Source organism: Asterias rubens, chromosome 4, assembly GCF_902459465.1.
Source record: "Asterias rubens chromosome 4, eAstRub1.3, whole genome shotgun sequence".
Lineage (NCBI taxonomy): Eukaryota > Metazoa > Echinodermata > Asteroidea > Forcipulatida > Asteriidae > Asterias > Asterias rubens.
The window spans coordinates 5,874,011-5,899,966 of record NC_047065.1 but is presented as its reverse complement, the minus strand read 5'-3'; the positions used below and the strand labels follow the sequence as shown (position 1 = coordinate 5,899,966).

The following is a 25,956-nucleotide window of genomic DNA, read 5'->3' as shown; positions in this document are numbered from 1 at the left end:
TTTACTTTTTGACCCAAAGTGTTGATGTTTTTTGACCGAAAAGGTATTTATGAATGGGAATCAAAGTGTGTGACTTCGTCTCGGTAGAATTATCAAGAACCGTATCGTATTTACGATAAGGTCTATGCACATGACTACAAATTATTGGTGCACAATTAATTCTGGGTGAAATCCCAATCCAAACAACATCGGCAACCAGCACAGCGTGAAATGGTTTTAAAGCAGTGCGGTACACAACACAACAAAGTTACACATTAACTACAGTGCAGAATCCATCTTGGCAACTTTACATGGTTACTCGGTTGTTACTGCATTGCAGTATAGTCAAGATGGTATTTTTGCATATAATTATATGGCCTATACAGATATTGTCATTCCAGGCATGATTTTTGGTCCCAGATTATTTTAACATTTTCCAAATACATTGAAAACCAGAATTAAGTAGGAAGAATGTCATGTCTGTTGTTTAGGAAAAACACAGTTAAAATCATGATACATTTCAACCAGGATAGTCTCAAGTAATAATAATAATAATAACCCATTTTTATATAGCGCTTTTCACACCCGGAGGGCGTCCCAAAGTGCTTCACATTATTACCCCTGGTCACTGGGCCTTAATTCACTCCTTAAACCATCTCAACTTCCCTGGTGGGAAGTACCAACAAACTACTTCGTAGTAAGTAGTTTTTTAAACAGGAGTCATTTAAAAACAAAGTTCTTCAACTGGTCAAGAACATCAACATCCATATAGTCACTCTTTTTATATTATTTTTAAAATGAAAAAAATCTGTGGATGTATTCTTGATGACGGCAAATAAATACCAAGTTTGAAAAAAAAAAATGTTTATATATCTGTGAGGAAAAAAGGAAGAGGATGCATCCAGGAAAGGTAAAAAAAATGAGAATTAGCTGGAGCCAAGTTCATAGCACTTGATTGTTCATAAATGGTGTAAGTTACGTAAATCTAAAAAAATAAGAAAACTGTGTTTTAAAACTAAATGCACAGGCAGTGTCATAGATTAATTTTTTGCCACAAAATGCTTATAAATATTTGATTTCATATAAGCCATTTTTTTCAACAGAACTCGGGAATGTATTTGCAGTACTTGCACACATCGGTGTAAGGGTGAAAACAACTAATTTTCTTTATCACAAATGCAAATTCAACAACTATATGACGCTGAGTTATCGGTTACATTGTCAAGAAAGATAGAATAAAAGTGAAAGTTTCAATTGACTACAGTGTCTACTTGCTGAGCAAACCGCAAAAACTTGGAAGGTGTTTACATATCAAAAGTTGAATCCGTCCACGTTTAGCGACATGAGAGCGTGTACCAACCCCTTTGCTAGACGCAGTTTATTCACGAACAGACACCAGGGCAATCTCCAAATGTCGCATTGAAGATTCAAATATTTTAAATTTCTACAATTATGTTAAAGGATTACTAATATTGTCATCTGTATAAAAAATCTGTATAAAGTTTTGCACAAAATCAAAATGGGGAGTATTTGTTTCAAGTGAAGTAAAAAACATTTCCTTAAGTTTTTGAGTTCAAGTGAATAATAGTTAATCAATTCTAAAAAAAAGGGAAGGAGAATGAGAAGGGGAAAATATAACCAGTTTGAATATTTCAAAGAAGTACTATGATCAAGTACACAGATCTATGTAAGCCTATCTTGGTGCCATGGCCTTGTTTTAGTGCACACACATCTAACATTCAACAGATTATGGAGATATATTCATAAATATCCCAGACAGTGTCTCTACTCCTATTGGTGGAGAGCGCGCCACGTGGGTGTGCATAAACCTTTTGTTAATGACCGGTAAAAAGTGTTAATTCATGGACGTGACACGCGACCTTGCACCTGTTCTTATAAGACAGTTTCTTCATTCCTATTGGTCGAGAGCAACAGCTGAAACAGTTATGCCACATCACACGATACGCGCGACGCCCACAGCATTCCCTTATAAGGAGTTGTTTACACGAGGGCTCTACCATTTCATAGCTGGAGGGGTGTTGTGTTGAAAGAAATCATTTAACAATTAAAATTTTTGCATTTATTTTACTTTTTGACCAACAAGTGGTTATGTTTTTGACCAAAAAGGTATTTATGAATGGGAATCAAAGTGTGTTGAATCGGTTTTCAACTAGTGGCTTAAACCCGCCGTTCTTTATAATTTACATCGACTTCATCTCGGTAAATTATCAAGAACCAGGCCTCGTTGGGATTAAACCACTAGTTGAAAACCTCTTCACCACACATTGATTCCCTTAATAATATATAAATATTGACTGCTTCGAGTAATATGGTTAAAACTACAACTCCCGAGGTGATCCCCGGAGCCTTCTATTTTCCCGAGGCGCAGCATAGGGAAAATGGAATGGTCCGGGGATCACCGAGGGAGCCGAAGTTTTAACCATAGCACAAGTTAAAGCAGTCAATATTTGTTTTATAACACCCAAACAGACTATTTTTCATCCTCCTACACGGAACGTTCGTAACGCGCGTTTCAGGTACACAGATGCACAACTGATTGGGTTTGAGATGTGTAAAAGAAATGTCTGGGTACTGCACGCCGTGTGATAGTTGTCGGACGGCAAACGATGCACTATCACACTGCCGCCGTCTAGTAAAACTAAGACATATCATGTGACGTCCTCTAAACCAATAAAAAGGCAGAATATTTGTAAGGGGTGTTGCAATAGATGTAATTCTGATTTCATAGGACAGGTCTGGATTTTACACTGAGGACACAGAGACCATTGCCCCAGATGTTGAGCTTGGTGCCCCTTTAGAAGATTCCAATATTTTGTCAATGGAAGTGCTTGTAAGGATATCAGTGAAGTACCTCTCCTTTAATAGTAGATGTCCCACGGGTAATTGTTGTTTTGTCCTAGCACAACTCGGAGAGTTATTTGTCTTGAAGAGATGATTGGAGGACTTTGGCTAAGACTGCATCTTCATCATCGTCATAGTCCTGTCAAGAAGGAATAATTAGTGCATCGAGTTAGAGAAAGATTAATTACATGTGTACTCCTTTGGTAATAATAAAATTGTGCATTTGCGTATATTTTTCCTGGTGCATGGGAAGGTTTAAATATATATTTGGTTTGCGGTAACATCATGTGTGTATCTACTTGCCAGGTAGAGTTTGCTACCGCTGAGTAGATTTATCAGACTGTTCGGGAGACGTCTCAAATCTGAAAAGAACTGTCCCATTTTTAACTGCTACCTGGACAGAAGGCATAGAAAATTGGCCGTGCTATTTCTTTAGCTTATAAGATTGTTATTAACTGTACTACCACAGAAGTCTGAAATTGGTCTCAAGGTTTCCAAAAGCTGGCTCTATAGACGATCTGACCTATGTTATATTCAAACCGCCCTCTGTTGACAAAACACTGTATACGTCATGTTTCGCCGGGCAAAAAGACGCATAGTCATGGTAAGATTGCATACACTTTCTAGCTGGCTGCCAAAACTCAAAGGTTTTGCCCATCGGTATGCGCGCAAATCATGTTATGGTTTTCGAGTGACGTCAGAGGTCACATCGTCTATAGTCATTGTTAAGCATTTCTATCAAATTCACCCAAAACTATGAACCAATCTATTGAGGAGCAGGGCCCAATTTCATGGCTCTGCTTACTGCCGAATTCTGCGCTTACGATCGCGATTCCCCGCTTACGTGCAAGCGTTGATTTCTGCGCTAGCCTTGTAAGCGTAGAGTGCCTAGTAACATGAAGTACGCATGCGCAGAAGCCCAAATTCGCCGCTAACCCGTGAAATACGCTGCTGTAAGCACAGAATTCCCTGCTTTCGTAAGCGCCGATTCCGTGCTTACCGTAAGCAGAGCCATGAAATTGGGCCAGATGTCAACTCACTTACTTAAAACAAGGATTAAAAACACATAGAACATTGTAAGTAACTCAGTCTTTACAGTCACAAAACAACAAACCAGAGTGGGGTGGCTAAACAAAGCAATGTATTTAAATTGTAGGAGATTGAAAATAATATATTATTACGTTTTGGATTAAGATGCAAATTGGGACCATCACAAGAGATGTTGTCATTATTCCTGAATAGTGTCTGGGGCTGACATTTTCAAGGTCTAATTTCTCCTTTTTTTTATTATACAGATGTCAACATTTCTTAATTTTCATCTAGGGCCTATCTTATATTTCTTTTTTTTGTAGCCCCCTTTTACCAAGAGTGGTTTTTAGCCTTGTTTGGGGCAAAAGTGGTGCACAGGACCTCCAAACCACTAGGGTTATAGCTCGACCAAGTTTAAAGGCAGTGGCCGACACTATTGGTAATTACTCAAAATATTCATTAGCATAAAACCTTACTTGGTAACGAGTAATGGGGAGAGGTTGATAGTAAAAAACACTGTGAGAACCGGCTCCCTCTGAAGTGGAGTAGTTTTCGAGAAAGAAGTAATTTTCCACAAATTTGATTTCGAGACCTCAGAATTAGATGAGGTTTTGAAATCAACTTGCATCTGAAAGCACACAACTTGGTGTGACAAGGTTGTTTTTTCTTTCATTATTATCTCCCAACTTCGACGGCCAATTGAGCTCAAATTTTCACAGGTTTGTTATTTTATGTATATGTTGAGATACAGCAAGTGAGAAGACTGGTCTTTGACAATTACCAATAATGTCCACTGTCTTTAATGGCCAAAGAATCCAATTTTTTCAAAGTCAACAAAGGACGAGCAGATCAAATAAATAATATCACTGTTTAATTATGGGGCTATCATTGCTGAAGTGCAAGCTTTAGGCATGATGCCAGGTTTCCAAACTGTTCTCGATAAGGGCCATGCAGTAAGTTGAATGGCCTATTGACTGTGTTCTTTCTCTGTGACATTCCTGATCATTAGCTGTGTCTCAGATAAATGCACAGTGGACAATTGTGGGCACAAATTTTGAGTCCTATAGACTGTATTGAATAACCCCTTTGCTGCTATGAAAGTCGCCATCTTGTGGGTCGAACCGTATGCACATCTAAACGCGTACATCAAAGAAACGCGCAGCACGCAGCGTTCCCGGTTTGATTTCTATGGCAAAAGCACGCACACACAAACACGCTTGCAGACGCCATCTTGCAGGGCAGATATTTAAAATGTGACGTCATATTCAATACGGTCTATAGGCAGGCCTGTCCAGCACCGCCCACCAGGGCTACAACACTGTCCACCACCATCAGTTCACAGGATTAAAGACACAAATCTTTTAGGCCGTGTCTGAATTGGTTATGGCTATGGCTTGCTAGTCACTTTATCATGCAATAAAGAATACAACATCCTTAGAAACAGTCGCTGTAGCCATAGCCGCTACTTCAAATATAGCCTCACATTTAGAAAATCTCACACTCACCACATATGTGTGATACTCAAATTTATGGCGAAGATTTAAGTGTTCGATGAAGTTACTGCTGCGGTAGTTGGGATCGCCCCAGGGCATCGATGCACATATAGGGCAGACAACTGAGGCAGTATTCCCTTTATGTTCCTTATTACAATGTCTGTTTAAATCGTTGCTGTCAAGGTTCTTCACTCCGCAGAGAGGACATTTGAACGTGGCCCTGTTCGGGATGTCGCTGAAAAACAAAAGTCAGAAGAAAAACAAATACAAATTAAAAATTTGACTGTCACTCATCAGGTGTGAAAAGTGTGGTATAAAAAACGATTATTGTTATAAGGAGTACGCAGACACTAATTTCTTTCTTTGAAGACTTACCTGGGAGGTGTATGTGAGGTTGCAGCGACAGGTCGAAACTTTAGTGCCGAATCTGTGTTTGTGTAGAGTTTGGAACAACTGAGTGTGTGATTTCTGACTTTAGACAACGACATCTGTATAAAAGAAAGAGATGTTGTTTGTTAGTAACTGAAGATATCTGCATTTGTAGACCCCTGCTCTTTAAAATGTTTGCTACTACAGTTTTAAAAACCACTTGATATTTAAAGACAGTGGACACTATTGGTAATATTGTCAAGACTGTTCTTCACAGTTGGTGTATCTCAACATATGTGCATAATATAACAAAGCTGTGAAAACTTGAGCTAAATCGTTCGTTGAAGTTGTGAGATAATAATGAAAGAAGAAAAAAACACGTATGATTAAATTGAATTGAATTGAAGTGACGTGAGCTTTTCATGGATGCCCAAACAGTGCAGTCCTGTCACGTCCGCAATAGAATTGGACTGTGTATACTGAAATGTATGGGGTCAAACGTCAAAACACACGCCGATTTGCGCTGGTTTTGATGCTGGTGTCTGGCTTTATTGACGAGCCTGAAAGTGTGATGTCAGTTGTTCAGGCCATTGACCACCTAGCTAGCCTGGTGGCTAGAGGCAGTTAAAATGATCAGCAGTGGGTATCGCAATGACTTAATCACCAAAACTAGTAAAGTTAAGATTAAAATCAACCTGACTCTTAATTTATACTTCTGTTGAAATTCTTCTAGATACCTTTTTCTTGCAGCCGTTGCATATCGTCTTCATTGATGAAATCTGCTTTTCAATGAGTTTTGCTTTGACCCTCTTCTTAGGGTCAAAGACCTTTCTACAAAGCGGACAATTTGGCGAAGCGATGTCTAAATACGGTGAAAGACATTCCTCACAGAACCTTGAAAAAGAAGAAATTAAAACATGTTAGAAACAAACATTCACTTACACTGCGCAAAATTCCAATTTACATATTTTCACAGTTCTCCTCAAATAATTGTTTTTTTACTTGAACCATGCTCAGGGTTAAAGTTATATGTGCAGCCAATTCATGGACACCAGGGCCCAAGTTCATAGAGCTGCATACAAGCACAAAAACTAGCTTCGTGCACACAAATTATGCTTACCAGATTAAAGACACTGGACACTATTGGTAATTGTCAAAGACTAGCCTTCACAGTTAGTGTATCTCAACATATGCACAAAATAACCTGTGAAAATTTGAGCTCAACCAGTCGTCCAAGTTGCGAGATAATAATGAAAGGAAAAAACACCATTGTCGCATGAAGTTGTGTGCTTTCATCAGATGCTTGATTTTGAGACCTCAAGTTCTAAATCTGAGGTCTCGAAAATCAAATACGTGGAAAACTACTTCTTTCTCGAAAACTATGTTACTTCAGAGGGAGCCGTTTCTCACAATGTTTCTTACTATCAACCTCTCCCCATTACTCGTTACCAAGAAAAGTTTTATGCTAATAATTATTTTGAGTAATTACCAAAAGTGTCCACTGCCTTTAAGGTTACCAGCTAAACAAAAACATTCAACATGTACAATTTGTGACTGGTATCCTGCTCATTTATGCTTAGCAAAAACCTTTTAGTCAATATTTGCTTCTTTAGAGGCACTGGACACCTTTGGTAGTTGTAAAAGACCAGTCTGCTCACTTGGTGTATCTCTCACCATACATGTATGCATAAAATAACTTGTGAAAATTTGAGCTCAATTGGTGATGAATGGAAAACAGGCCCTATCCATGGAAGAAAAACCACAAGGCCATAACAGATTCAAATATTTGAAAAATTTTGGGAGTAAATACTTATTTTTTGTTTATTTAATAAAACTAATAAGGGAATCAATGTGTGGTGAAGAGGTTTTTAACTAGTGGTTAAATCCCAACGAGGCCTGGTTCTTGATAATTTACCGAGACGTAGTTAAGTAAATTATCAAGAACCAGGCCTCAATGGGTTTAAACCACTAGTTGAAAACTAATTCAACACACTTTGATTCCCATTCATAAATACCTTTTCGGTCAAAAACATCATCACTTTTGGGACAAAAAGTAAAATAAATGCAAAAATTTTAATTGTTTAATAATGATTTCTTTCAACACAACACCCCTCCAGCTATGAATTGGTAAAGCCCTCCGCCGCCCTCGGGTAAACAACTCCTTATAAGGGAATGCTGTGCGCGTCGCGCGTATCGTGTTATGTAGCACAACTGTTTCAGCCATTGCTCTCGACCAATAGGAATGAAGAAACTATTTTAAAAGAACAGGTGCAAGGTCGCGTGTCACACCCATGAATTAACACTTTTTACCGGTCATAAACAAAGGTTTATACACACCCACATGACGCGCTCTCCACCAATAGGAATAGCGAAACTGTCTGAGGTATTTATGAATGCAAGGGGTCCACAGGCTGCTATTAATGAAATAATGACTCAAACAATGGAAACATACAAGAACATACACCACGCACGGCTTTCAGCCAATGATATGTCGTCCTTTTAACTCAGTGAGGGCGCTCTTTAAGCTGAGTGAGAGGGCTCTTATTGTGTGTAAAACTTACACATGTTCACAGCTGATAGCAACTGGTTTGCAGAACACCTCCAGGCAGATAGAGCACTTTAGGCAATCGTCCGTGGTGTCTGCTTGTTGTGGGGTTACTGCGAACTTCGCCATGTTTGGAGCTGGAGCCGGTGCTCGCTGAGCAGTCTGAAAAAAACACAAAAATAAGAAGTTAAACCATAAATACCAAGAATAATGATGATATTTTGGTAACTTATCCTATTGATGACAATAAACCTTAATTGACATTGGACCCAGTGACAGGGGCGCTAGATTCCTTTTTACAAAATTTTGACATTATCGGTCATCTAGCTAGATGACCGATATGTCAAAGTTTTGACATTATCGGAAACTAGCGCCCCAGTCACTGGGTCTAAATTTACATGTTGCATTATCGCATTTCCTGCCCGACTGACTTTGCCGAGTTGCTGAAAGGCACTGTGTGAAGGAAAAAGTCCCCCTTTTCATCCCACAAAACACAACAGAATGCCTTTTGGCCATTCAGCGAAATCAGCCAGGCCGGCGGAGGATTGGCGATAAGGTCTATAATAATAAACGTATAATATGATGTCATTTTGGAAAGCCACCCTCGTCTAGACTCTAGAGTCTAGGCTAGAGGTCAAAAGGAAGTTGTTCAGTGGTCAATCCTGTGCTGTGTGCCGCACATACAAATCTGTGCGCTGCCTTCAGTATTTGAAACCATCGGGCGGTTCATCATCATCTGATCTTCGGGTTTACTAATAATAATTATTAATAAAACCTTTGCTCTATTTTTCTATCTATCTATAATCTTGTCTATAAACTAACTTACTATGAATGATAGCAACGGGGTGACGTCAAGGTCTATTCAATCATTAACAATTAAAATAGTTCAGGTTGAGGTAGAAATGGTAGAGACAAGATTTACTTCCATTACCTTTCATTAATGTTTTTAATCACAATGAGAATGACATTTTTTACTCGATCAGCTGGGTAGAGTTTTGTGAAATTGTTGTATGTCTTCTCGTCCTTCCTTCCTTCCCTTCGAAGTTCTTCCTTGTCAGCGACAGACTCTTGTCTTGTCGTGTTGTTTGTTGGTTTATTTGTGCTTTTTATAAATATCTAGTTGGGGGCCTATAGATATCTCAATACAGACTGCAAGAATGATCTCAAGTTCCGGCTTTTACCAATTGCCCATTCAAAGTACAAACCAGTCCACTCAAAGTTCCTCCACTCAGCAGTCACACAGTCGATCGCACAAAAGGTAAATAAATAAATTGATGGCAATCGTAGTATTTATATACCGCCCTCAACAGTTTGTTAAAGGGAGGTTATGTGATTATCAACTATAGAGGGCGGCCTAACTAAATGACTTACTTTCAGCACATGTGTACTGCAAGCTGAGTGTTTTTTAATTTTTAGCCGCTATAAAAAGAGCATGAAATATAAGTAATTTCACTGTTGTTAAAGTTTCAATACAGCTCACATAACATGGCAAACGATCGCAATGTCGACAAATCAAAGCTCTCCAAGCATTTAATGCAGATGAAGGTATGTTTTCTACAAATTTCAATTTCAACTTCAGTTCAACTTATTAACCTTTTATTATTATTATAGCAAAATATTATTACGTTTTGAGCAGTGCTGTGGATTGGCCAGGTATTGGCAAAATGTTTTCTTATCCAAAGTAAATACAAGTAATTATTAATTATAAGTTCTCACTCTTAGACATGTGAGGGATCGAGTGCGGAAGTGCTTTTTACAGCACCTGCTCATGTCAACTCATTTCATTCAAAGCTGTTTTAAACCTAGACTAGGCCCCTGTCTTTATCCGCCAGGATCCGCAGGGATAAAGACAGGTCGCTGCCGCTAGATCCGGTGATTCCCATTCGATACAATGCACGTGCAGTGACATAGATGCCCAAATAGCCACTGCTCTCAAGTCCGCAATGGAATTTGACTGCGTATCTATGTGAAACGACAGAGGTCAGAGGTCAAACTACACGCCGTTTTTTGGCCGCTCTCTGGCGTTATTCACGAGCCTTGAAGAATGACGTCAGACGTTCAGGCTATTTCAAACCTGACCTAAGAATGAATAATCCAGTCCACCACAGTCACTTGCACCACAATTTTAACCCCCCCCCCCCCCCCCACCATCATATCATTGTCGGTTGGTATTCAAATGTATTGTTAGTTTTAATAAGATTAATAACTTTTTAATATAAATAATAACAAATACAAAAAGTGGTGGCGGGATACAGAAACTTTTCCTTAAAACGTGGTTCTATGTTTTTTTTCATAGTAGTTACTATTTTATTTGTCAATGTTAAGTTTTAACATGTTCAATTGTTAGAATTTTTTTTCCCTTTTTCATACCTACAGTTTATGCAACGAAGTCAAGAAAATGACATCCAAAAGGAAATTGAGGAAGAAGAACGACGCAGGGTGGATGAGACCCACTGGGTTCTTGACCTACCGGAAATAATAGCAAAGGAGTAAGAAATTAGTTTTTTTTTTTTTTATGAAGTTAAAAACTACTAATAAGGTGACATTTGTCTGGCTGGGAGAAAAACACTTGGAAGACCCCATACACTGAAGAGATCCTGTCCAGGGATGTAGCTAGACCACAATTTGAGTGTTGGAAGTCTACCGAGGGCAAGGGGACCAACAAAATTATGCATGTTTAATTATGAGCCATTATTGATGAATGGCCTTTTGACGAGTGTTCTTTCTCTTTGACATTTGATTCTCATCATCATTCGCTGTGTCTCAGATCAGTGCAAAGTGGACAATATTTGAAATCTGTGATGGGCGGCATAAAGTATTTTGCTCTGAGTGCTGGGCAAAAGCTTTTGAGTCCTGGGCAGGCCGGCCCAGCACCGCCCACCGTGGCTACAACACAGATCATGACGGCCAGAAACGGCTTGTACTAAAATGCTTGTAGCAGCCCTAAATAGATGGAAGAACTGACCTACCACCACTAAAACCAAAAAAGGGTCAAAGTAAAGCTCATGACTTTCATTACTGAACTCAATCTCAAGATTGATGGATGTCACAGTCATTCACAGGCAAGATTTCTCCATGGAATTCCCTTTCTTTTCACGAAATCTTCACACCAATAATTTCCTTTTCCAATGTCTCCATATTTTAATACAGAACCACACTTCTATGTTGCTCTTTTCAGAAACTGGTACACTGGTTAAATTTATGAATATTATTTAAAAATCACCAATGTCTGATGATTATACAGAAAATAAGCTGTCCGAAAGGGTTAATTAAACGAAAAAAGTTCTTAAAGGCAGTGGACACTGTTGGTATTACTCAAAATAATGATCAGTATAAAACCTCACTTGGTAAGGAGTAATGGGGAGCTGTTGATAATATAAAACATTGTGAGAAACGGCTCCCTCTGAAGCGACGTAGTTTTCGAGACTGAAGTAATTTTCCACGAATATGATTTCGAGACCTCACGATTAGAATTTGAGGTCTCGAAATCAAGCATCTGAAAGCACACAACTTCGTGTGACAAGGGTGTTTTAACTTTCATAGTTATCTGGCAACTTCGATTACCAATTGAGCTCAAATTTTCACAGGTTTGTTATTTTATGCATATGTTTAGATACACCAAGTGAGAAGACTGGTCTTTGACAACTACCAACAGTGTCCAGTGTCTTTAAGCTTAGTATACAACTATGATCTTTTATAATTCTTTGTTTTGCAGGAGCAAATATGAGGTGGAGTCAAGCCATGCAGTTTGTAAAGATTTAAAGTTTGGCCGGATGTCATTCAAAGGAATGAACCCAACAATCGAAGTAAGTTAATTCCAGCTACCATTTCTGTTTTTACCTCAGTCAACAAGATAATAATAATAATAACAATAATAATAATATGGATTTATAATGCACACTTTTCCAGAAAACCGATCAAGTCGCCTACACAAAGTGAAAACATTATACAGTAGAAAATGAAGAATAAACAAAACAAAATGAAAGGGCTCCTTTGGTTTCTGGGCTTAGGCTAAAGCTATGCCTATGCCTAGGATTCTGGGCTCATCATTTTGTTGGGTCGGCATATTGGTATCTTGCTTTGCCTTCCACCTCAAGGAACCTGGTCCGAATCACGCCGGGGGGCACTATGTGGATTGGGATTTCAGTCCATACCTGACTGCATGAATTTTACGTGGAATATTTCACTGAGGTTTTCCTCCCACATCTTAAACTGAAACATCCTTCCCTGTCTTCTCTCTATTGAGGTCTTGGCTATATTAGTGTTAAAGGCAGTGGACACTATTGGTAATTACTCAAAATAACTATTAGAATAAAACATGGTAATGAGTAATGGGTAGAGGTTGATAGTATAAAACGTTGTGAGAAACGGCTCCCTCTGAAGTGAAGTAACTTTCGAGAAAGAAGTAATATTCCACGAATTTGATTTTGAGACCTCAAGTTTAGAATTTGAGGTCTCGAAATCAAGCATCTGAAAGCACACAACTTCATGTGAAAAGGGTGTTTTTTCTTTCATTAATATCTTGCAACTTCAATGACCAGTTGAGCTGAAATTTTCACAGGTTTGTTATTTTATGCATATGTTGAGATACATCAAGTGAGAAGACAGGCCTTTGACAATTACCAATAGTGTCCAGGGTCTTTAAGTTTGATTTTGTAAGAATCTTTGGCTTCACATCCATATGAAATGAAATGTGTACTTAAAATTTAGGAGTATATTTCCACCCTTTAGTAACAGTGCTGTAGCCGACAATCTGGAATGGCCCTATTACTATCAGTGTCAAAATGGTCCATCAACTGCTTTTGCTGATGGACAAATAAAAATAACTTCTTTTCATTCCATTTTAGAAAATAATGCAAAGTCTGGTAGCCGAGGAATTGGAGAAAAAATCTGAGCAAAAAGAGCGAGAAATGACAGTATCCGACGAAGAAATGGCGAGAAGGTGGGTTTCTAGATGTATGAATCCTCAAACTAACAACCTTTCTGATGAAAGTCTTTCTGGCCTCATTCACACTCATCTATTCCCGGGGCTAAACGGTCAGCCAGTTCACACTTGGATTGCTCTACCCCTGATCTTCCAAGGCAACTGGGCAATATACCCCACTCTAGTGTAGGGTAGGCGGTAACACCCAGAGGTATTCTTGCTACATGTATGTGCATCCCGAACCTGAATAAGGACAGTGTGAAGGAAGGTGCGCTGGGGTAACTGTGGGGTGAAAAAACTCCAGGGGTCTCCCCGGGGCTGTATGTCACTGGGATTAGGGATTCAGTGTGAAAATGGCTTCCGTTTCTATTTTACACTCGACTGATTGAAATGAATGTTGATCAACTTTTAATGTTTGATTTGGTAACAGGTACAGCACGTTGGTCAACACGGTCGGCAATAAGTTCACCACTAAGCGGCAACGGTCGCAACAAGCAACTGGAAGCGATACAACGAAGAAGGTCAAGAGAGAGTTCAAGAAGCCACCTGATGAATAAAGCTCTTGGTGGCATTGAAGTAAATTCAGAAGGATCTGGGTGCCAGACAGTAGGCATTTATTGCCATAGAAATAATGTACTATTTTGCATGTTTTGTTAATGACATATCGCCTTACAAACATCACAAGGCCAGACAGCCACTTCAAGGCAAGCACTACACCTAACAGATTTGGGCTGTCGTGTAACAGATTTGGGCTGTCGTGTAACAGATTTGGGCTGTCGTGTAACTGATTTGGGCTGTCGACCACAATCAATCGTCACCAGGAGGTACATTGCCACTTACTCCTGTGGCCCAAACAGGGTTACCCCTTTTACCTTTCCGTAAGGATGTAGGCATGAGTATTGTCCACTTGAAGCCTGGATGCTGGAGCAGAATGCACTACTTTCCCTACTTTTTACGAAGCAATTGTGGTTAAGTGTCTTGCTCAAGGGCAAAGTGTCATTACCGGGATTCAAATCCATACTCTGCTGCTGACACCAGGGTTTTGGTCCGGTGAACTAGACCGCTTGAATGCTGACACGTCACAATGTTTTTTTTAAACCCTCAAATGAGGCCTTGAGACCACACGTCAGCTCATGTCGTGAATAAGTTCAATTTTGATTTCGTATGAGTCTCTCCTTGGTGAATGAATTCATCAACCTGGTTTCACGTTAAATTTGCATTGTGGTTTACCCGTGCACCGATGTGTGTTTAGCACTGTACACTTAGTGGGATTCGAACCCATGACCTTTGCCACACTGGGCAAGCTCCAAGGTAAGACTAGAATGGCAAAGGTGCAAATAAAACCCAAATATGACTTGGGATTTGTTCATAGTGCTCGGTGAAGCACGGAGTGAACAGTGCTTTAACGCACATTTATGTATTGGTAAAACACAAATAATATTCTATGAAATTTTGGTTCCGTTTTTATCTGTGTGTTATTATTAATAGTATTACAATTGTCTGATTGAACGGAACGCAATGAATTCACTTTCTATTGCACAATGCATTTTAAAAGCACTTGGTTTCAAATTTTAACTTAAATAGATTCAAAATGAAAATTTACATGTACAATTTTTACGTGTACAATTTTACTTATTTAAATATTTCAAACCATGATTTATAATGTAATGTATTTATTGCAGCTATAAAGCATTTTCTGTGTTTAAATCAATTTCAATCTTTTAATTTAATACTTACATGTATACTTTAAAACTTGTGTTTAATTTTTAAGTTTAATCACACAAGCTGTTGAAGTTTGCATGTAATGATAACAATAAAAAAAAATTAAAAAATCACTACAGAATTTGGATCTTCTAAGAAAATGACAGCCCAACTTATTATTTGATATAATGAAGTTGCTTTATTAATTTTCTTGAAAATGAAATAAAATTATAACTATTGCAATGTTAAAAGTATCTAAAGTTTGGGGATAAAATTAAATAAACGGAAAGTTGTGGATAACTTTAGCTTGTGTTTCAGCAAGAAAGCGTACTGTTGTATTAGTATAGCTGGTGCTCTCAAATCAAGTATCAAATTTTGAGGTTCTAAACAATCAGGTATTACATTTCCTGGCCAGTAGGTTTTAAAGGCTCTGGACACTATTGGTTAGTGTCAAAGACCAGTCTTCTCACTTGGTGTATCTCAACATTTGCATAAAATAACAATCCTGTGAAAGTTTGAACTTGATTGGTCGTCGAAGGTGCGAGATAACTATGAAAGAAAAAACACCAATGTCACACGAAGTTGTGTGCTTTCAAATGCTTGATTTCGAGACCTCAAACTCTAAATCTGAGGTCTCAAAATCAAATTCGTGGAAAATCACTTCTTTCTCGAAAACTATGTCACTTCAACCTCTCTCCCCATTACTCGTTACACAGTGAGGTTTTAAGCTTATATTTATTTTGAGTAACTACCAATAGTGCTTTGAAGGCACTGGACACTATTGGTAATTACTCAAAGTAGTTTTTCGCATTAAAATTTACTTGGTAAGCGATGTAGAGAGGTTGATAGTTTAAAACATGAGAAACGGCTCCCTCTGAAAAAACATAGTTTTGGGGAAAGAGGTAATTTCTAACTCAAACAATAACCATGCACCTGAAAGCACAAAAAGTAATGCAACAAAACAAGTGTTTTTTCTTTCACTATTCTATTACAATGTCACACGAAGTTGTGTGCTTTCAGATGCTTGATTTGAGACCTCAAATTCTAAATCTGAGGTCTCAAAATTAAATTCGTGGAAATTTACTTCTTTCTCGAAAAACTACGCCACTTCAGAGGGAGCCGTTACTCAGAATGTTGTCTACTATCAACCTCTCCCCATTGCTTGTTACCAAGAAAGGTCTTATGCTAATAATTATTGTGAGTAATTACCAATACTGTCCCGTGTCTTTAATCACACAAACAATTCACTCAACTCCACCAATCCTGTTACTTTTCATAGAAACATCTGTGACCAAAGTCATAAAGACATGATGTAATTCAATAAATTAATTGTACTTCGTTGGAAGCGAATTTGTTTATAACCAGATAATAATGGAAACAAATCACTAAGGAAAATATTCACTTTACAATTAACTAAATAAAAACTTTTTACACGATTTACTTTCTATAAACAATTACGAAACGTTGAAGAAAGTGTTCTATTATACACCAACTTCCGAGAAATATTAGTAAATAGGACGGCAGTGCAAGCTCGTTGAGTGATGGGTAATTCATAAATTATGAAAAAATGCTTGAAGAATCAAAGGAACTAGTTCTGTCTAGAACCTGTTCCTGTCAGATCATCCTACAACCTATTTTCAATGAAAAATATTTACTTAGCAATTCGCTAACAAAAAGTATTTACATGATTTACACTCTATAAACAATTACAAAACATTGAACAAAAGTGTTCTATATACAGCAACTTCCACAAATACTGTTTAACTGGTCAGCAACGAAAGCTCATTGAGTGATGGTCAATTAATTTTATTTTTTGATAAATGCTTTTATAACACTCCTTACAAATATTCTGCCTTTTCATTGGTTTAGAGCGCATCACATGATATGTCTTAGTTTTACTAGACGTTTGCCATGTGATAGTGCATCGTGTGCCATGTGATAGTCCGACGACTATCACACGGCGTGCAGTACCCAGACGTCTTTTTACCCACCTCAAACCCAATCAGTTGTGCATCTGTGTATCTGAAACGCATGTACGAACGTTGCGTGCCGAAGATGATAAGTAGTCTGTTGGGGTGTTATAAAACAAATATTGACTGCTTTAACTCATGCTATGGTTAAAACTACGACTCACTCGGTGATCCTAGGGCCGTTCCATTGCGCCTTGGGAAAATAGAACGCTGCAGGGACCACCGAGGAGTCGTAGTTTTAACCATAGCACTCGAAGCAGTCAATATTTGTATATAAGAACCCATCAAAGTTCTCTGCAGAGCCGGTTACTGTTAGAAAACATTTCAACACACTAGAGAGCTTATTACATGGTATAACCATGGAGGAAGGAAGAGAAGGAGCTCGAACGACCCGCAAAACCGCAGAGTAACAAAACAATACCCTGACAATGCCCCTGTCTGACCAGTGGAAAAAGATAGGAGACCTCCAGCTGGACGGCCGTTTAACGAGCAGGATTAGATCTCTTTGTACAGAACCCGTGGTACCGCCACTCTCCACCGTTGCCTTCGTGTAAAGTTGAATCATTGGAGACAAGAATTGTGAATATACAAGTTTTCCTTTACCGTTTGTGATGTTTCACGGAAACATCATGGCATATTTTTACATTTTTTGTGACTTTCTGTTCACTAGCGGTGGTTCAAAATTTGGGTATTAGCACACGAGGGTGGTTGGTATTCATTGTTTTTTCTGTATTATATCCATACGACATACGACACCATAGTTGAGTGAAGAACCAAGTGCGCACGCGCAAACTCACATACGCCAGGTCACATACGCCATTGTCTGTATAAGGTATATGGGTGATTACGAGGTGTCGTTAAACGACCGTGGTACCACGGGTTCGACTTTTGAAGTCCCTTCGTTCGAGCTCCTTCTCTTCCTTCTTCCATGGTATAACCACAAACCTTGGTTTTTACCGATTCCAAGACAATTAAACTATGCATAAATTGGGCAATGGATAAATTGTTAAATATATTTTATGAACAAATGCTTTTAGGAACAAAGGAACTAGTTCTTTTTAGAACCGGTTCCTTTTAGAACAACTACAACCCATTAGAGAGCTACTGGTGTTAAACGAACGGAACCGCGTACGGACATCGTACATGTTCATGTAACATGTATACTGAACATACCATGGAGGTGGAAACATACAGAGCTCAAGCACTCGGATAAGGATAAGTTTTACAGAGTTTCTTACTTTATTACGCCTTTTAACCAAAAAGGTATTTATGAATTGGAATCAAAGCGTGTTGAATCGGTTTTCAACTAGTGGTTTAAACCGGTGTGGCGGTCTCGGAGCTCCGGCGGTCTCAGAGCTCCAGATTACCAAATACGGTAGTATTACGTTATGCCGTGCCTGCGCACACCAAGCGAAAGTAGTCGATTTTAGCGCCGTGCCGAGTACACTCTCGTAGTAGACTTAGGGACAAGTCGTTTATTGTCCCACGCGGTGAGATAGTCGAGTTGCAGCGGTGCTCTCCGCGCGCGAACTGCTGGGTGCGCAACTATTGCGCTGCCCGACTCCAGGCAGCTCGTAGTAGTCGCGCAACCAGCAGTTCGCAAGTCCACAAGTCTACTACTCTCGTAGCTGTCATGGCGGCGCCCATATCGTGTGGTGAACGAGTGGAGCGTCTGCGACAGTATTTTGAAAAAAAAGTAATCACGTTTATAATAAGTATTTGAGGAGTGCAAAGAAGGTTCTTCTGAAAGCCAGAAAAGGGTTTTGGGTTGCCCCTGGGAAAAGCACTCGTACGATAACAAAACAGGTCTCGAAGATTTATTCGTGGCAGTAGGTGGGGGGGGGGGGACGGGGACCCACGCCCACAACGACAGCATGCTACGTCATCCCGGAGAGCTTGGCACGCCAGAGATCTGAGACCGTGCTTACTGCGTGCCGAAATCTCCGGTTACGTCACCGGAGCTCTGAGACTGCCGGAGCGCTGAGGCCGCCACACCGGCCGAGGCCTGGTTCTTATCAAGAACCAGGCCTCATTGGAATTAAACCACTAGTTGAAAACCTCTTCACCACACATTGATTCCCTTAGTAACATATCGTGATATTTGAGTAGCAACTAGTTTTTCTAGTTTTGCTAATGCTTTACAACAGCAAATAGTTCACTGTGTTACCATAAACCTTAGTTAATACCAATCCCCAGGAAAAACAGTTGTGCATAACGTATCAATTTGGTTTACAAATGCAGAAGCTCTGTTTTCTTCCTGTTTAGTCGGGTGCTGATTATATCATATCTTAATAGTGGCGAGTCTTGGGTTTGGATCATCTTCGTGGGGTACCCCGTGTTCTTGTTGGGGTACCCTTGGTACTCCTTGTCGGTGATGAGTGATAACCAGATGTTGGTCCGTCCTGGAACAAAAATACAAAACACATGCTCCAGATTTAACAACTGCTTGATGATGTGAGAATGTTTGTCGGCGGGAAAAGGGAAAGTGAATCATGATATTAATTAAATAATAAAAGGGACATTTATATTGCGCAATTACCTCATATAGATATACTCTACTGCGCGCATTACAAGGTATACAAAAAAATACAGAGAAAAAATGGGAAAAAAAAAAAAAAAAAAAAAAACACAAACAGAGCAAGAATGAATTAAATGAGTAAACAAATGGGTTTTTAACTTAGATTTAAATAAACTAAGTGAAGAAGACTGTCTAATGCAAGGTGGGAGATTGTTCCACAGAGTTGGAGCGGTGTATAGAAATGCCGATCACCTAATGTAGGCCTAGATTTCCTAGATGGGTGAGATAACAATGTGGGATCTTGAGATTGAAGGTTGTGTGATGCTGGAGTAGAGACCAAAACAGAGCTAGCTTTTGGTGTAGTGGTTTCTTCTGTTTTCTACGGTTGATAATTATCAGGAAATAATAATAAATAATAATAACCGTTTGTATATAGCGCTTTTCACACCCGGAGGGCGTCCCAAAGCGCTTCACATTATTACCCCTGGTCCCTGGGCCTTAAATCACTCCTTAAACCATCTCAGCTCCCTGGTTTTGAGTATACAGCCTTGTGCAACATTAACATGCGCGACTCGGCAAAATCAATCACAAGAACCATCTCTGCCCTCACAGGTACCCATTTACCCCTGGGAGGGGAGAAGCAATTATAGTTAAGTGGTATAATAAGTGCCTTGCTAAGGGATTCGAACTCACACTCTGATGACCAGAAGCACCAGAGCTCGAGTTCAGTGCTCTTATCCGCCACGAAACCCCATGGCTTGTGTACTGTGGAACTACATTAGTCTCTACAGTAACCTGCGGAATTTTGTGGCCAGGCGTGTTGGGCAGAAGAGTGTAAACCAACAGTAATACACCTATCAACTAAAACATATTTTCTCTGCAGTGAGTTTTGGTCTCAACTGAAGAATACACAATTTCTCACCTCATATTGCGCTAGTCTGTCTTTGAGGACAGCTACCTCTGCCGCTTCGCTCTTTTTTGAAGCCGCACCCAGCTCCACTGCTCGGACCCTCTGGGCAAAGCTTAGACTGCATTGGGATTCACTGATGTTCTTGTTGACGGGGGATATTTGGACAACCATTAAGGTCTTACTGTCACCTCCTGAGAAGGAAATAAATATCAACAAAAAGAGTTTTTTTACACAAACTACATGTATGTTATCAAGAACCGGAACTACAGGTAAGAAAAAAAGGTTGAATCTGATGCCATCTTCATGAAGATTCCAATCAATCAATCAATCAGAGAGAATTTATATAGCGCCAAAATCAACCAAAGTTGTTCAAAAGCGCTCAAGACAGTTGGATGATGTTAATGTTGATACATAAGACACTTGTTGGAATAGAAAACATTTGAGGAGTTTCTTGAAAATGTGAAAAGTGTTAAGCATCCTTGATGTGGTAAGGGAGAGTGTTCCATTCCTTTGGTCTTGAAATGCTCCAGTAGAAATTTACAATTTCTTCATAGGGTGCCCTTTACCATTTGCCTCGGTGCCTTTACCCAAGGAAGCATACAGGCCTAAACTTCTATTGACTTGACTCATGTCATTTCCTTCTCATTGGACTTTCTGATAGAGAACTTTCTAAATTCAACGAGTTCAGGCCTGAAGCCTTTCATCATTTGAGTCAGAAATTACCTCTTTCTAAAATAAAACCACAGTACTTCAGAGGGATCCGTTTCTCACAATGTTTTACACTATCACCAGCTCTCCATTGCTCGCTACCAAGTAATTTTTTTTATGCTAACGGTTAATTTGAGTAGTTACCACTAGTGTCCAGTGTTCAAGTCATGTATGCCCCATGTACTTACCCAGTGATTCCTGCAACAGGTATGTCAGCTTTGAGTTTCTATAGGGAATGTGACCTTGCTTGCTGCGCAGCGCATAGATGACATCGCCCAGTGACGACAGGGACTTGTTGATACTTTGGGCTTCCTTGAGTCGGGTTGTGTCTGTGTTGGAGCCGGACTTGTTGACTCTCTCTGACCCCGCAAGGTCAACAAGGTTCAGCTTACCTACAAGGGAGACAGAAATTAGAGTTGGAAGGTCAGAAATATTCTTAAAAATTCGGCAGAGACAAGACCAAAAATGAAGGGACAGCTCACAAATATTTACAAACCGGCCAAGTACAATTAAACATTTTAGAGTTATTTTAAAGATGGTCTCATCTTGGGAACAGAGGTAAAAATTTCTGTGTTGGCTAATTACCTATTTTGGCTAATTACCTTATTCTGGTAAGCATAATTTTGTTTTGCTCAGAGCTAAGCAGCACTATAATATTGGGCTCTGGTATCTGGTATGGGTGGCATGTGCGTAAAGCGCTCGCCTCTCACCAAGGTGACCCCGGTTCGATTCCCGGCCGGGGCCATACAATGTATGTGAGTTAAGTTGGGCGTTGGTTCTCTGATGTGCCATGAGGGTTTTCCAGACCATCCAGTTTTCTTCCCTCGAGAAAAAAGCCAAAAGGTCTCCCTTGCATGCCTGCTTCTCGAACACATTGTAGCTGCATCCTTCGCAATTCAGCTCTTAGCTGCGAGTAAGGATGATTAGCCCCCCAAATTATTATCTCGAAAACTTCTGCAACCTAGTACCCTGCAAGTCATGCATTAAAGTGTCCACTCATTCACGATAATTTGTTAATGACATTGATTTCCTACCGATGTTCCGTTTGCCTGAGGCCTTGTTTTTGCCGATGATACGGACACAAAGCAGAGCGTGTGAGCGTGAGCTGTGTTCATTCATATCTGTAGTGGCTGTTGCCCGGTTGCGGCGACCCATTTTGAAGACCTAATACAGAGAAGAGGTTTGATGCATATAAAAAGTACTGACAAAATCGCTTGATAGCAGGAGGTTTTCAGACTTCTTTTTAAAGACAGTGGACACTATTGGTAGTTGTCAAAGACCGGTCTTCTCACTTGGTGTATCTCAACATATTCATAAAATAACAAACCTGTGAACATTTGAGCTAAATTAGTCGTCGAAGTTGCGAGATAATAATGAAAGAAAAAATACCCTTGTCACACGAAGTTGTGTGCTTTCAGATGCTTGATTTTGAGACCTCAAAATCTAAATCTGAGTTCTCGAAATCAACTTAGTGGAAAATGCTTTCTTTCCCTAAAACTACGATACTTCAGAGGGAGCCGTTTCTCACATTATTTTATACCCTCAGCCTCTCTCCATTACTCGTTACCAAGTAAGTTTGTTGCTAAAAATTATGTTGAGTAATTACCAATAGTGTCCAGTGCCTTTACAAAACTTGAGAGGCTCAAGCAGTTTTTGAGAAAACCATGAAATAAAAAATAAAAACATGAGAAATGACATGCCTGCTTACAAAAATAAATAAAAGCCAAGACAGGTCAAGTCAAATTTTTACATTATGTTGACCATAAGCAAGATTTTTAGTAAAGATTGTCCAAATATAATTTTAACCAGATAATAATATAAAATATATCATCAAAGTACATTTAGTATTACTCATTGTAACAATTATGCTAAGATTACTGTTATTAATTTAAAGAAAGCTAATAATAACTGATCTAAGCTAATTTTACCAAAGTAAAGCCACCTTAAAGGCACTAGGGTCCATTTCACAAAGAGACTTAGGACTAGTCCTAGGAGATATAAGAAACAGATGGCTAGTCCTAAGTTAGAACGAGTAACTCTTCCCTCGAGATAAGACTAGACTATCCACCCCTGGACAACTTTGGTAATTGTCAAAGACCAGTATTCTCGCTTGGTATATCTCAACATATGCATAAAATAACAAACCTGTGAAAATTTAAACTCAATTGATCGTCAAAGTTACCAGAGAATAATAGAAGAAAAAACATCCTTGTTGCCCAAATTTGTGTGCTTTCACATGCCTTGATCATAAAAAGCTTTAGGCGTGAAGTTTTTACGTATTTTTAAATATTTGAAGGGGGGGGGGGGGGGTACTTAAGTAAAGTAGGAAAATAGTGCATGAACACATTGGAGGGGGGGGGGGGGGGGGGGGGGGGGGGGGTGGGTACCAGTAGGTATATTGAGGTTTGCTACAGCCTTCTAGGCGATCGATTACAGTTATTCTGTAAGCATCAAAATTTGAATTGGTCCTGCTCGCTTAAAAGAAGAAGAAGATAATTTGTTCCCACCTCATTTACGTCTTCCACACTCGTCACGTCGATCTCACAAAGACCGGGAACGTACAAACCACTCCCATCCGGGTTCATTTTGATCTCGAGCTTAACTTGAGGATCATCGCTGAGGAGATCTCTGTAGGATTAAAAGATAAGCTTTAAGCTTTCTCATGACGATGACTAGACGATGACTAGAGCAAGCTAGTCGAAACGTTGAGACCAACCCAAGAACTGACTCCGCGGTAGTACAGTTAATCACGATCCTGTTTAAGCTAAAGTAGTTGTCCCTGCCTATTTTCTACACCATATGCCCGGGTACTAGTTAAAAAGCAGGCCAGATCTTTTCAGAACTGAGAAGTCTCCTGAACCCTTGAACATCTACTCCGCGGCAGTAGAATAAAGCAAAACAGTTCTCTAAGAACTAACTCTACCTGTCAAGTAGATACACACATGGTGTTACTGCAAACCAAATATATATATTTAGAACTCGTGAAAGAAAGGGTTGATCGTAAGTCCTGGACCTAATTTCACAGAGCTGCTTAAATAAGCACAAAAAGGAGCTAAGCACAACACAATCATGCTTTACGGAATAAGGCTACTATAACTGGTTTATAATGCACTTGTTCACCATTTTAATGTAATTTTGATATATGTACATGTACACTTCTGAATTTTTCATAATTATTAACTAAAAAACACTTCTGCCGCTGACGGCGCAAGTCAAAGGACAATGCTGCTGGCGTCATGTCTGGGAGTTTGCTTTGTTATACCTCCACGCGGCAACAAAGCGGAGCTCTGCATTTGTGCACAAATACAATCGAGCGCCGGTATCCGCCTCAGGAAGGCGCTCATGGCGCTTGAGGAGAGAAAGACAAATTAGGACTGAGGATTGTGTGATTATTATTGAGACACTAACCTGAGTGTTTCATTGTAAATCTCCATGACCGAGACAGTAATGGTGTATAACCACTCCTCCGATCGGGCACTCGTTTCCTCAAAGAGATGCTGTAGGGCGCGTTGGTTGATGCCGGGATTACTGGCTGGTCCCTACATGTAACACACAACAAAATTGTATTTATTTATTTTTACTTTTTTAAATGTGTATGTGACGTTTTGAAGCTTTGCACGTTATGGGAAATAAGATAATAATTTAACTATAAAAAGCAGGACAGTTCTTTTCAGAACTGAGAAGTCTCCCGAACCCCCGATTATCTACTCTGTGGCAGTGGAATAAAGCAAGACAGTTCCCTAAGAACAACTCTACCTGGCAAGTAGATACACACATGGTGTTACCGCAAACCAAATATACATTGATACCTCACCATGCAATGCCTCAAATCCTATATATAAATAGTAAACCTGCAAGTACAACCAGGTATTTAACATCTCTTGGTGGGAGTGTTGGCTCTAAAAAGAGCCGGTGTGGTCTCGAAAGTTTAAACAGGGTATACATTCATATGGACTGTGAAAGGGGTAACCCTGTTGCAGCCCTAGGAGTAGGTGGCAACGGCCTCCGGAAAAAATAATTGTAGCCCACACCTTGAAGTGGCCTTCAGGCCTTGTGTGTCAGGCGACTTGCATAAAATAAAATGATAACAAAAAACAAAAAAAAACAAAACAACAACAAAAAACTGTTGGAAACGTTGAGACCACACTGGCTCTTTTCATAGCCAATACTTCTCCAAGAAAGCATTTGAACAAATGCATGAAAGTGAATTGCTGGGAAAGAATTTGCTTTGCAAAACAGAATGTTTGTGCTCATCACCGGCTTCATGATAGCATTACAGGGGTAAGAGTCATTACTAACAAAAGAGTCTGAAACTTGCATACAAATTCAAAGGTATGTTGAAATGATGCCATTTCTACCATTTGGTAACCCCTGGGGTTATAGATTCCAATGAGCTTTTGGAAACAGTATCCAAAGTACCAGAGAAGTAGGCCAAAGAGTAGGATTTCATTTGTGGAAAAAAATATTGTCTGATTTTTTTCACCAGGCCGAGGTAAAAAGTCTGCATTCAGCCAAAAGTCTGAACAATCTCATCCCTGGTATTCTTACCTCCATGGTGTAGGTCTTTCCTGATCCAGTCTGACCATAGGCGAATATACAAACATTATAACCGTCAATGCTTGATACAACCAGTGGTTCAACTTCTTTGAATACCTATAGATGCACAAGGAGAAACAATTAAAATTTCAAAATTGGAGCTTAAAGGTTTTTTTTTATAGTTTGGTCTCCTGGATAAAGTCATGCCTGTGTTACCAATATTGCTTTCATTAAAGGCAGTGGACACTATTGGTAACTACTCAATATAGTTATTTAGCATAAAACCCTTACTTGGTAATGAGTAATGGGGAGAGGTTGATAGTATAGAACATTGTGAGAAACGGCTCCCTCTGAAGCAACATAGTTCTTGAGAAAGAAGTAATTTTCCACAAATTTGATTTTGAGACCTCAG

General features: G+C 39.4%; 3 protein-coding genes across 4 annotated transcripts in view; 1 reads left to right on the top strand and 2 right to left on the bottom strand.

The window, feature by feature from the left end:
* Window positions 1-2,628: 2,628 nt before the first annotated feature.
* Window positions 2,629-9,535, bottom strand: LOC117289482 (E3 ubiquitin-protein ligase RNF166-like). Its single transcript, XM_033770622.1, has 6 exons — window positions 9,209-9,535; window positions 8,294-8,439; window positions 6,470-6,626; window positions 5,739-5,851; window positions 5,376-5,598; window positions 2,629-2,980 (listed from the first exon to the last, which is right to left on the bottom strand). The coding sequence occupies exons 2-6, from the start codon at window positions 8,404-8,406 to the stop codon at window positions 2,915-2,917; spliced, it is 672 nt and encodes a 223-aa protein (XP_033626513.1). The 5' UTR covers window positions 8,407-8,439; window positions 9,209-9,535; the 3' UTR covers window positions 2,629-2,914.
* Window positions 9,536-9,633: 98 nt separating this feature from the next.
* Window positions 9,634-15,207, top strand: LOC117288743 (M-phase phosphoprotein 6-like). Its single transcript, XM_033769570.1, has 5 exons — window positions 9,634-9,822; window positions 10,654-10,766; window positions 11,993-12,083; window positions 13,125-13,219; window positions 13,632-15,207. The coding sequence occupies exons 1-5, from the start codon at window positions 9,763-9,765 to the stop codon at window positions 13,756-13,758; spliced, it is 486 nt and encodes a 161-aa protein (XP_033625461.1). The 5' UTR covers window positions 9,634-9,762; the 3' UTR covers window positions 13,759-15,207.
* Window positions 15,208-18,121: 2,914 nt separating this feature from the next.
* LOC117289527 (kinesin-like protein KIFC3) overlaps window positions 18,122-25,956 on the bottom strand; it is a 34,972-nt gene continuing 27,137 nt past the window's right edge. For both annotated transcript variants that reach the window (XM_033770672.1, XM_033770673.1), the window contains 7 exons: window positions 25,557-25,661; window positions 24,417-24,547; window positions 23,516-23,636; window positions 22,043-22,172; window positions 21,197-21,400; window positions 20,313-20,491; window positions 18,122-19,274 (listed from right to left, as the gene is read on the bottom strand). In XM_033770672.1, coding sequence (XP_033626563.1) covers window positions 19,188-19,274; window positions 20,313-20,491; window positions 21,197-21,400; window positions 22,043-22,172; window positions 23,516-23,636; window positions 24,417-24,547; window positions 25,557-25,661 — 957 coding nt within the window. In that variant the 3' untranslated portion in view covers window positions 18,122-19,187. The remainder of the gene's footprint in view (window positions 19,275-20,312; window positions 20,492-21,196; window positions 21,401-22,042; window positions 22,173-23,515; window positions 23,637-24,416; window positions 24,548-25,556; window positions 25,662-25,956) is intronic.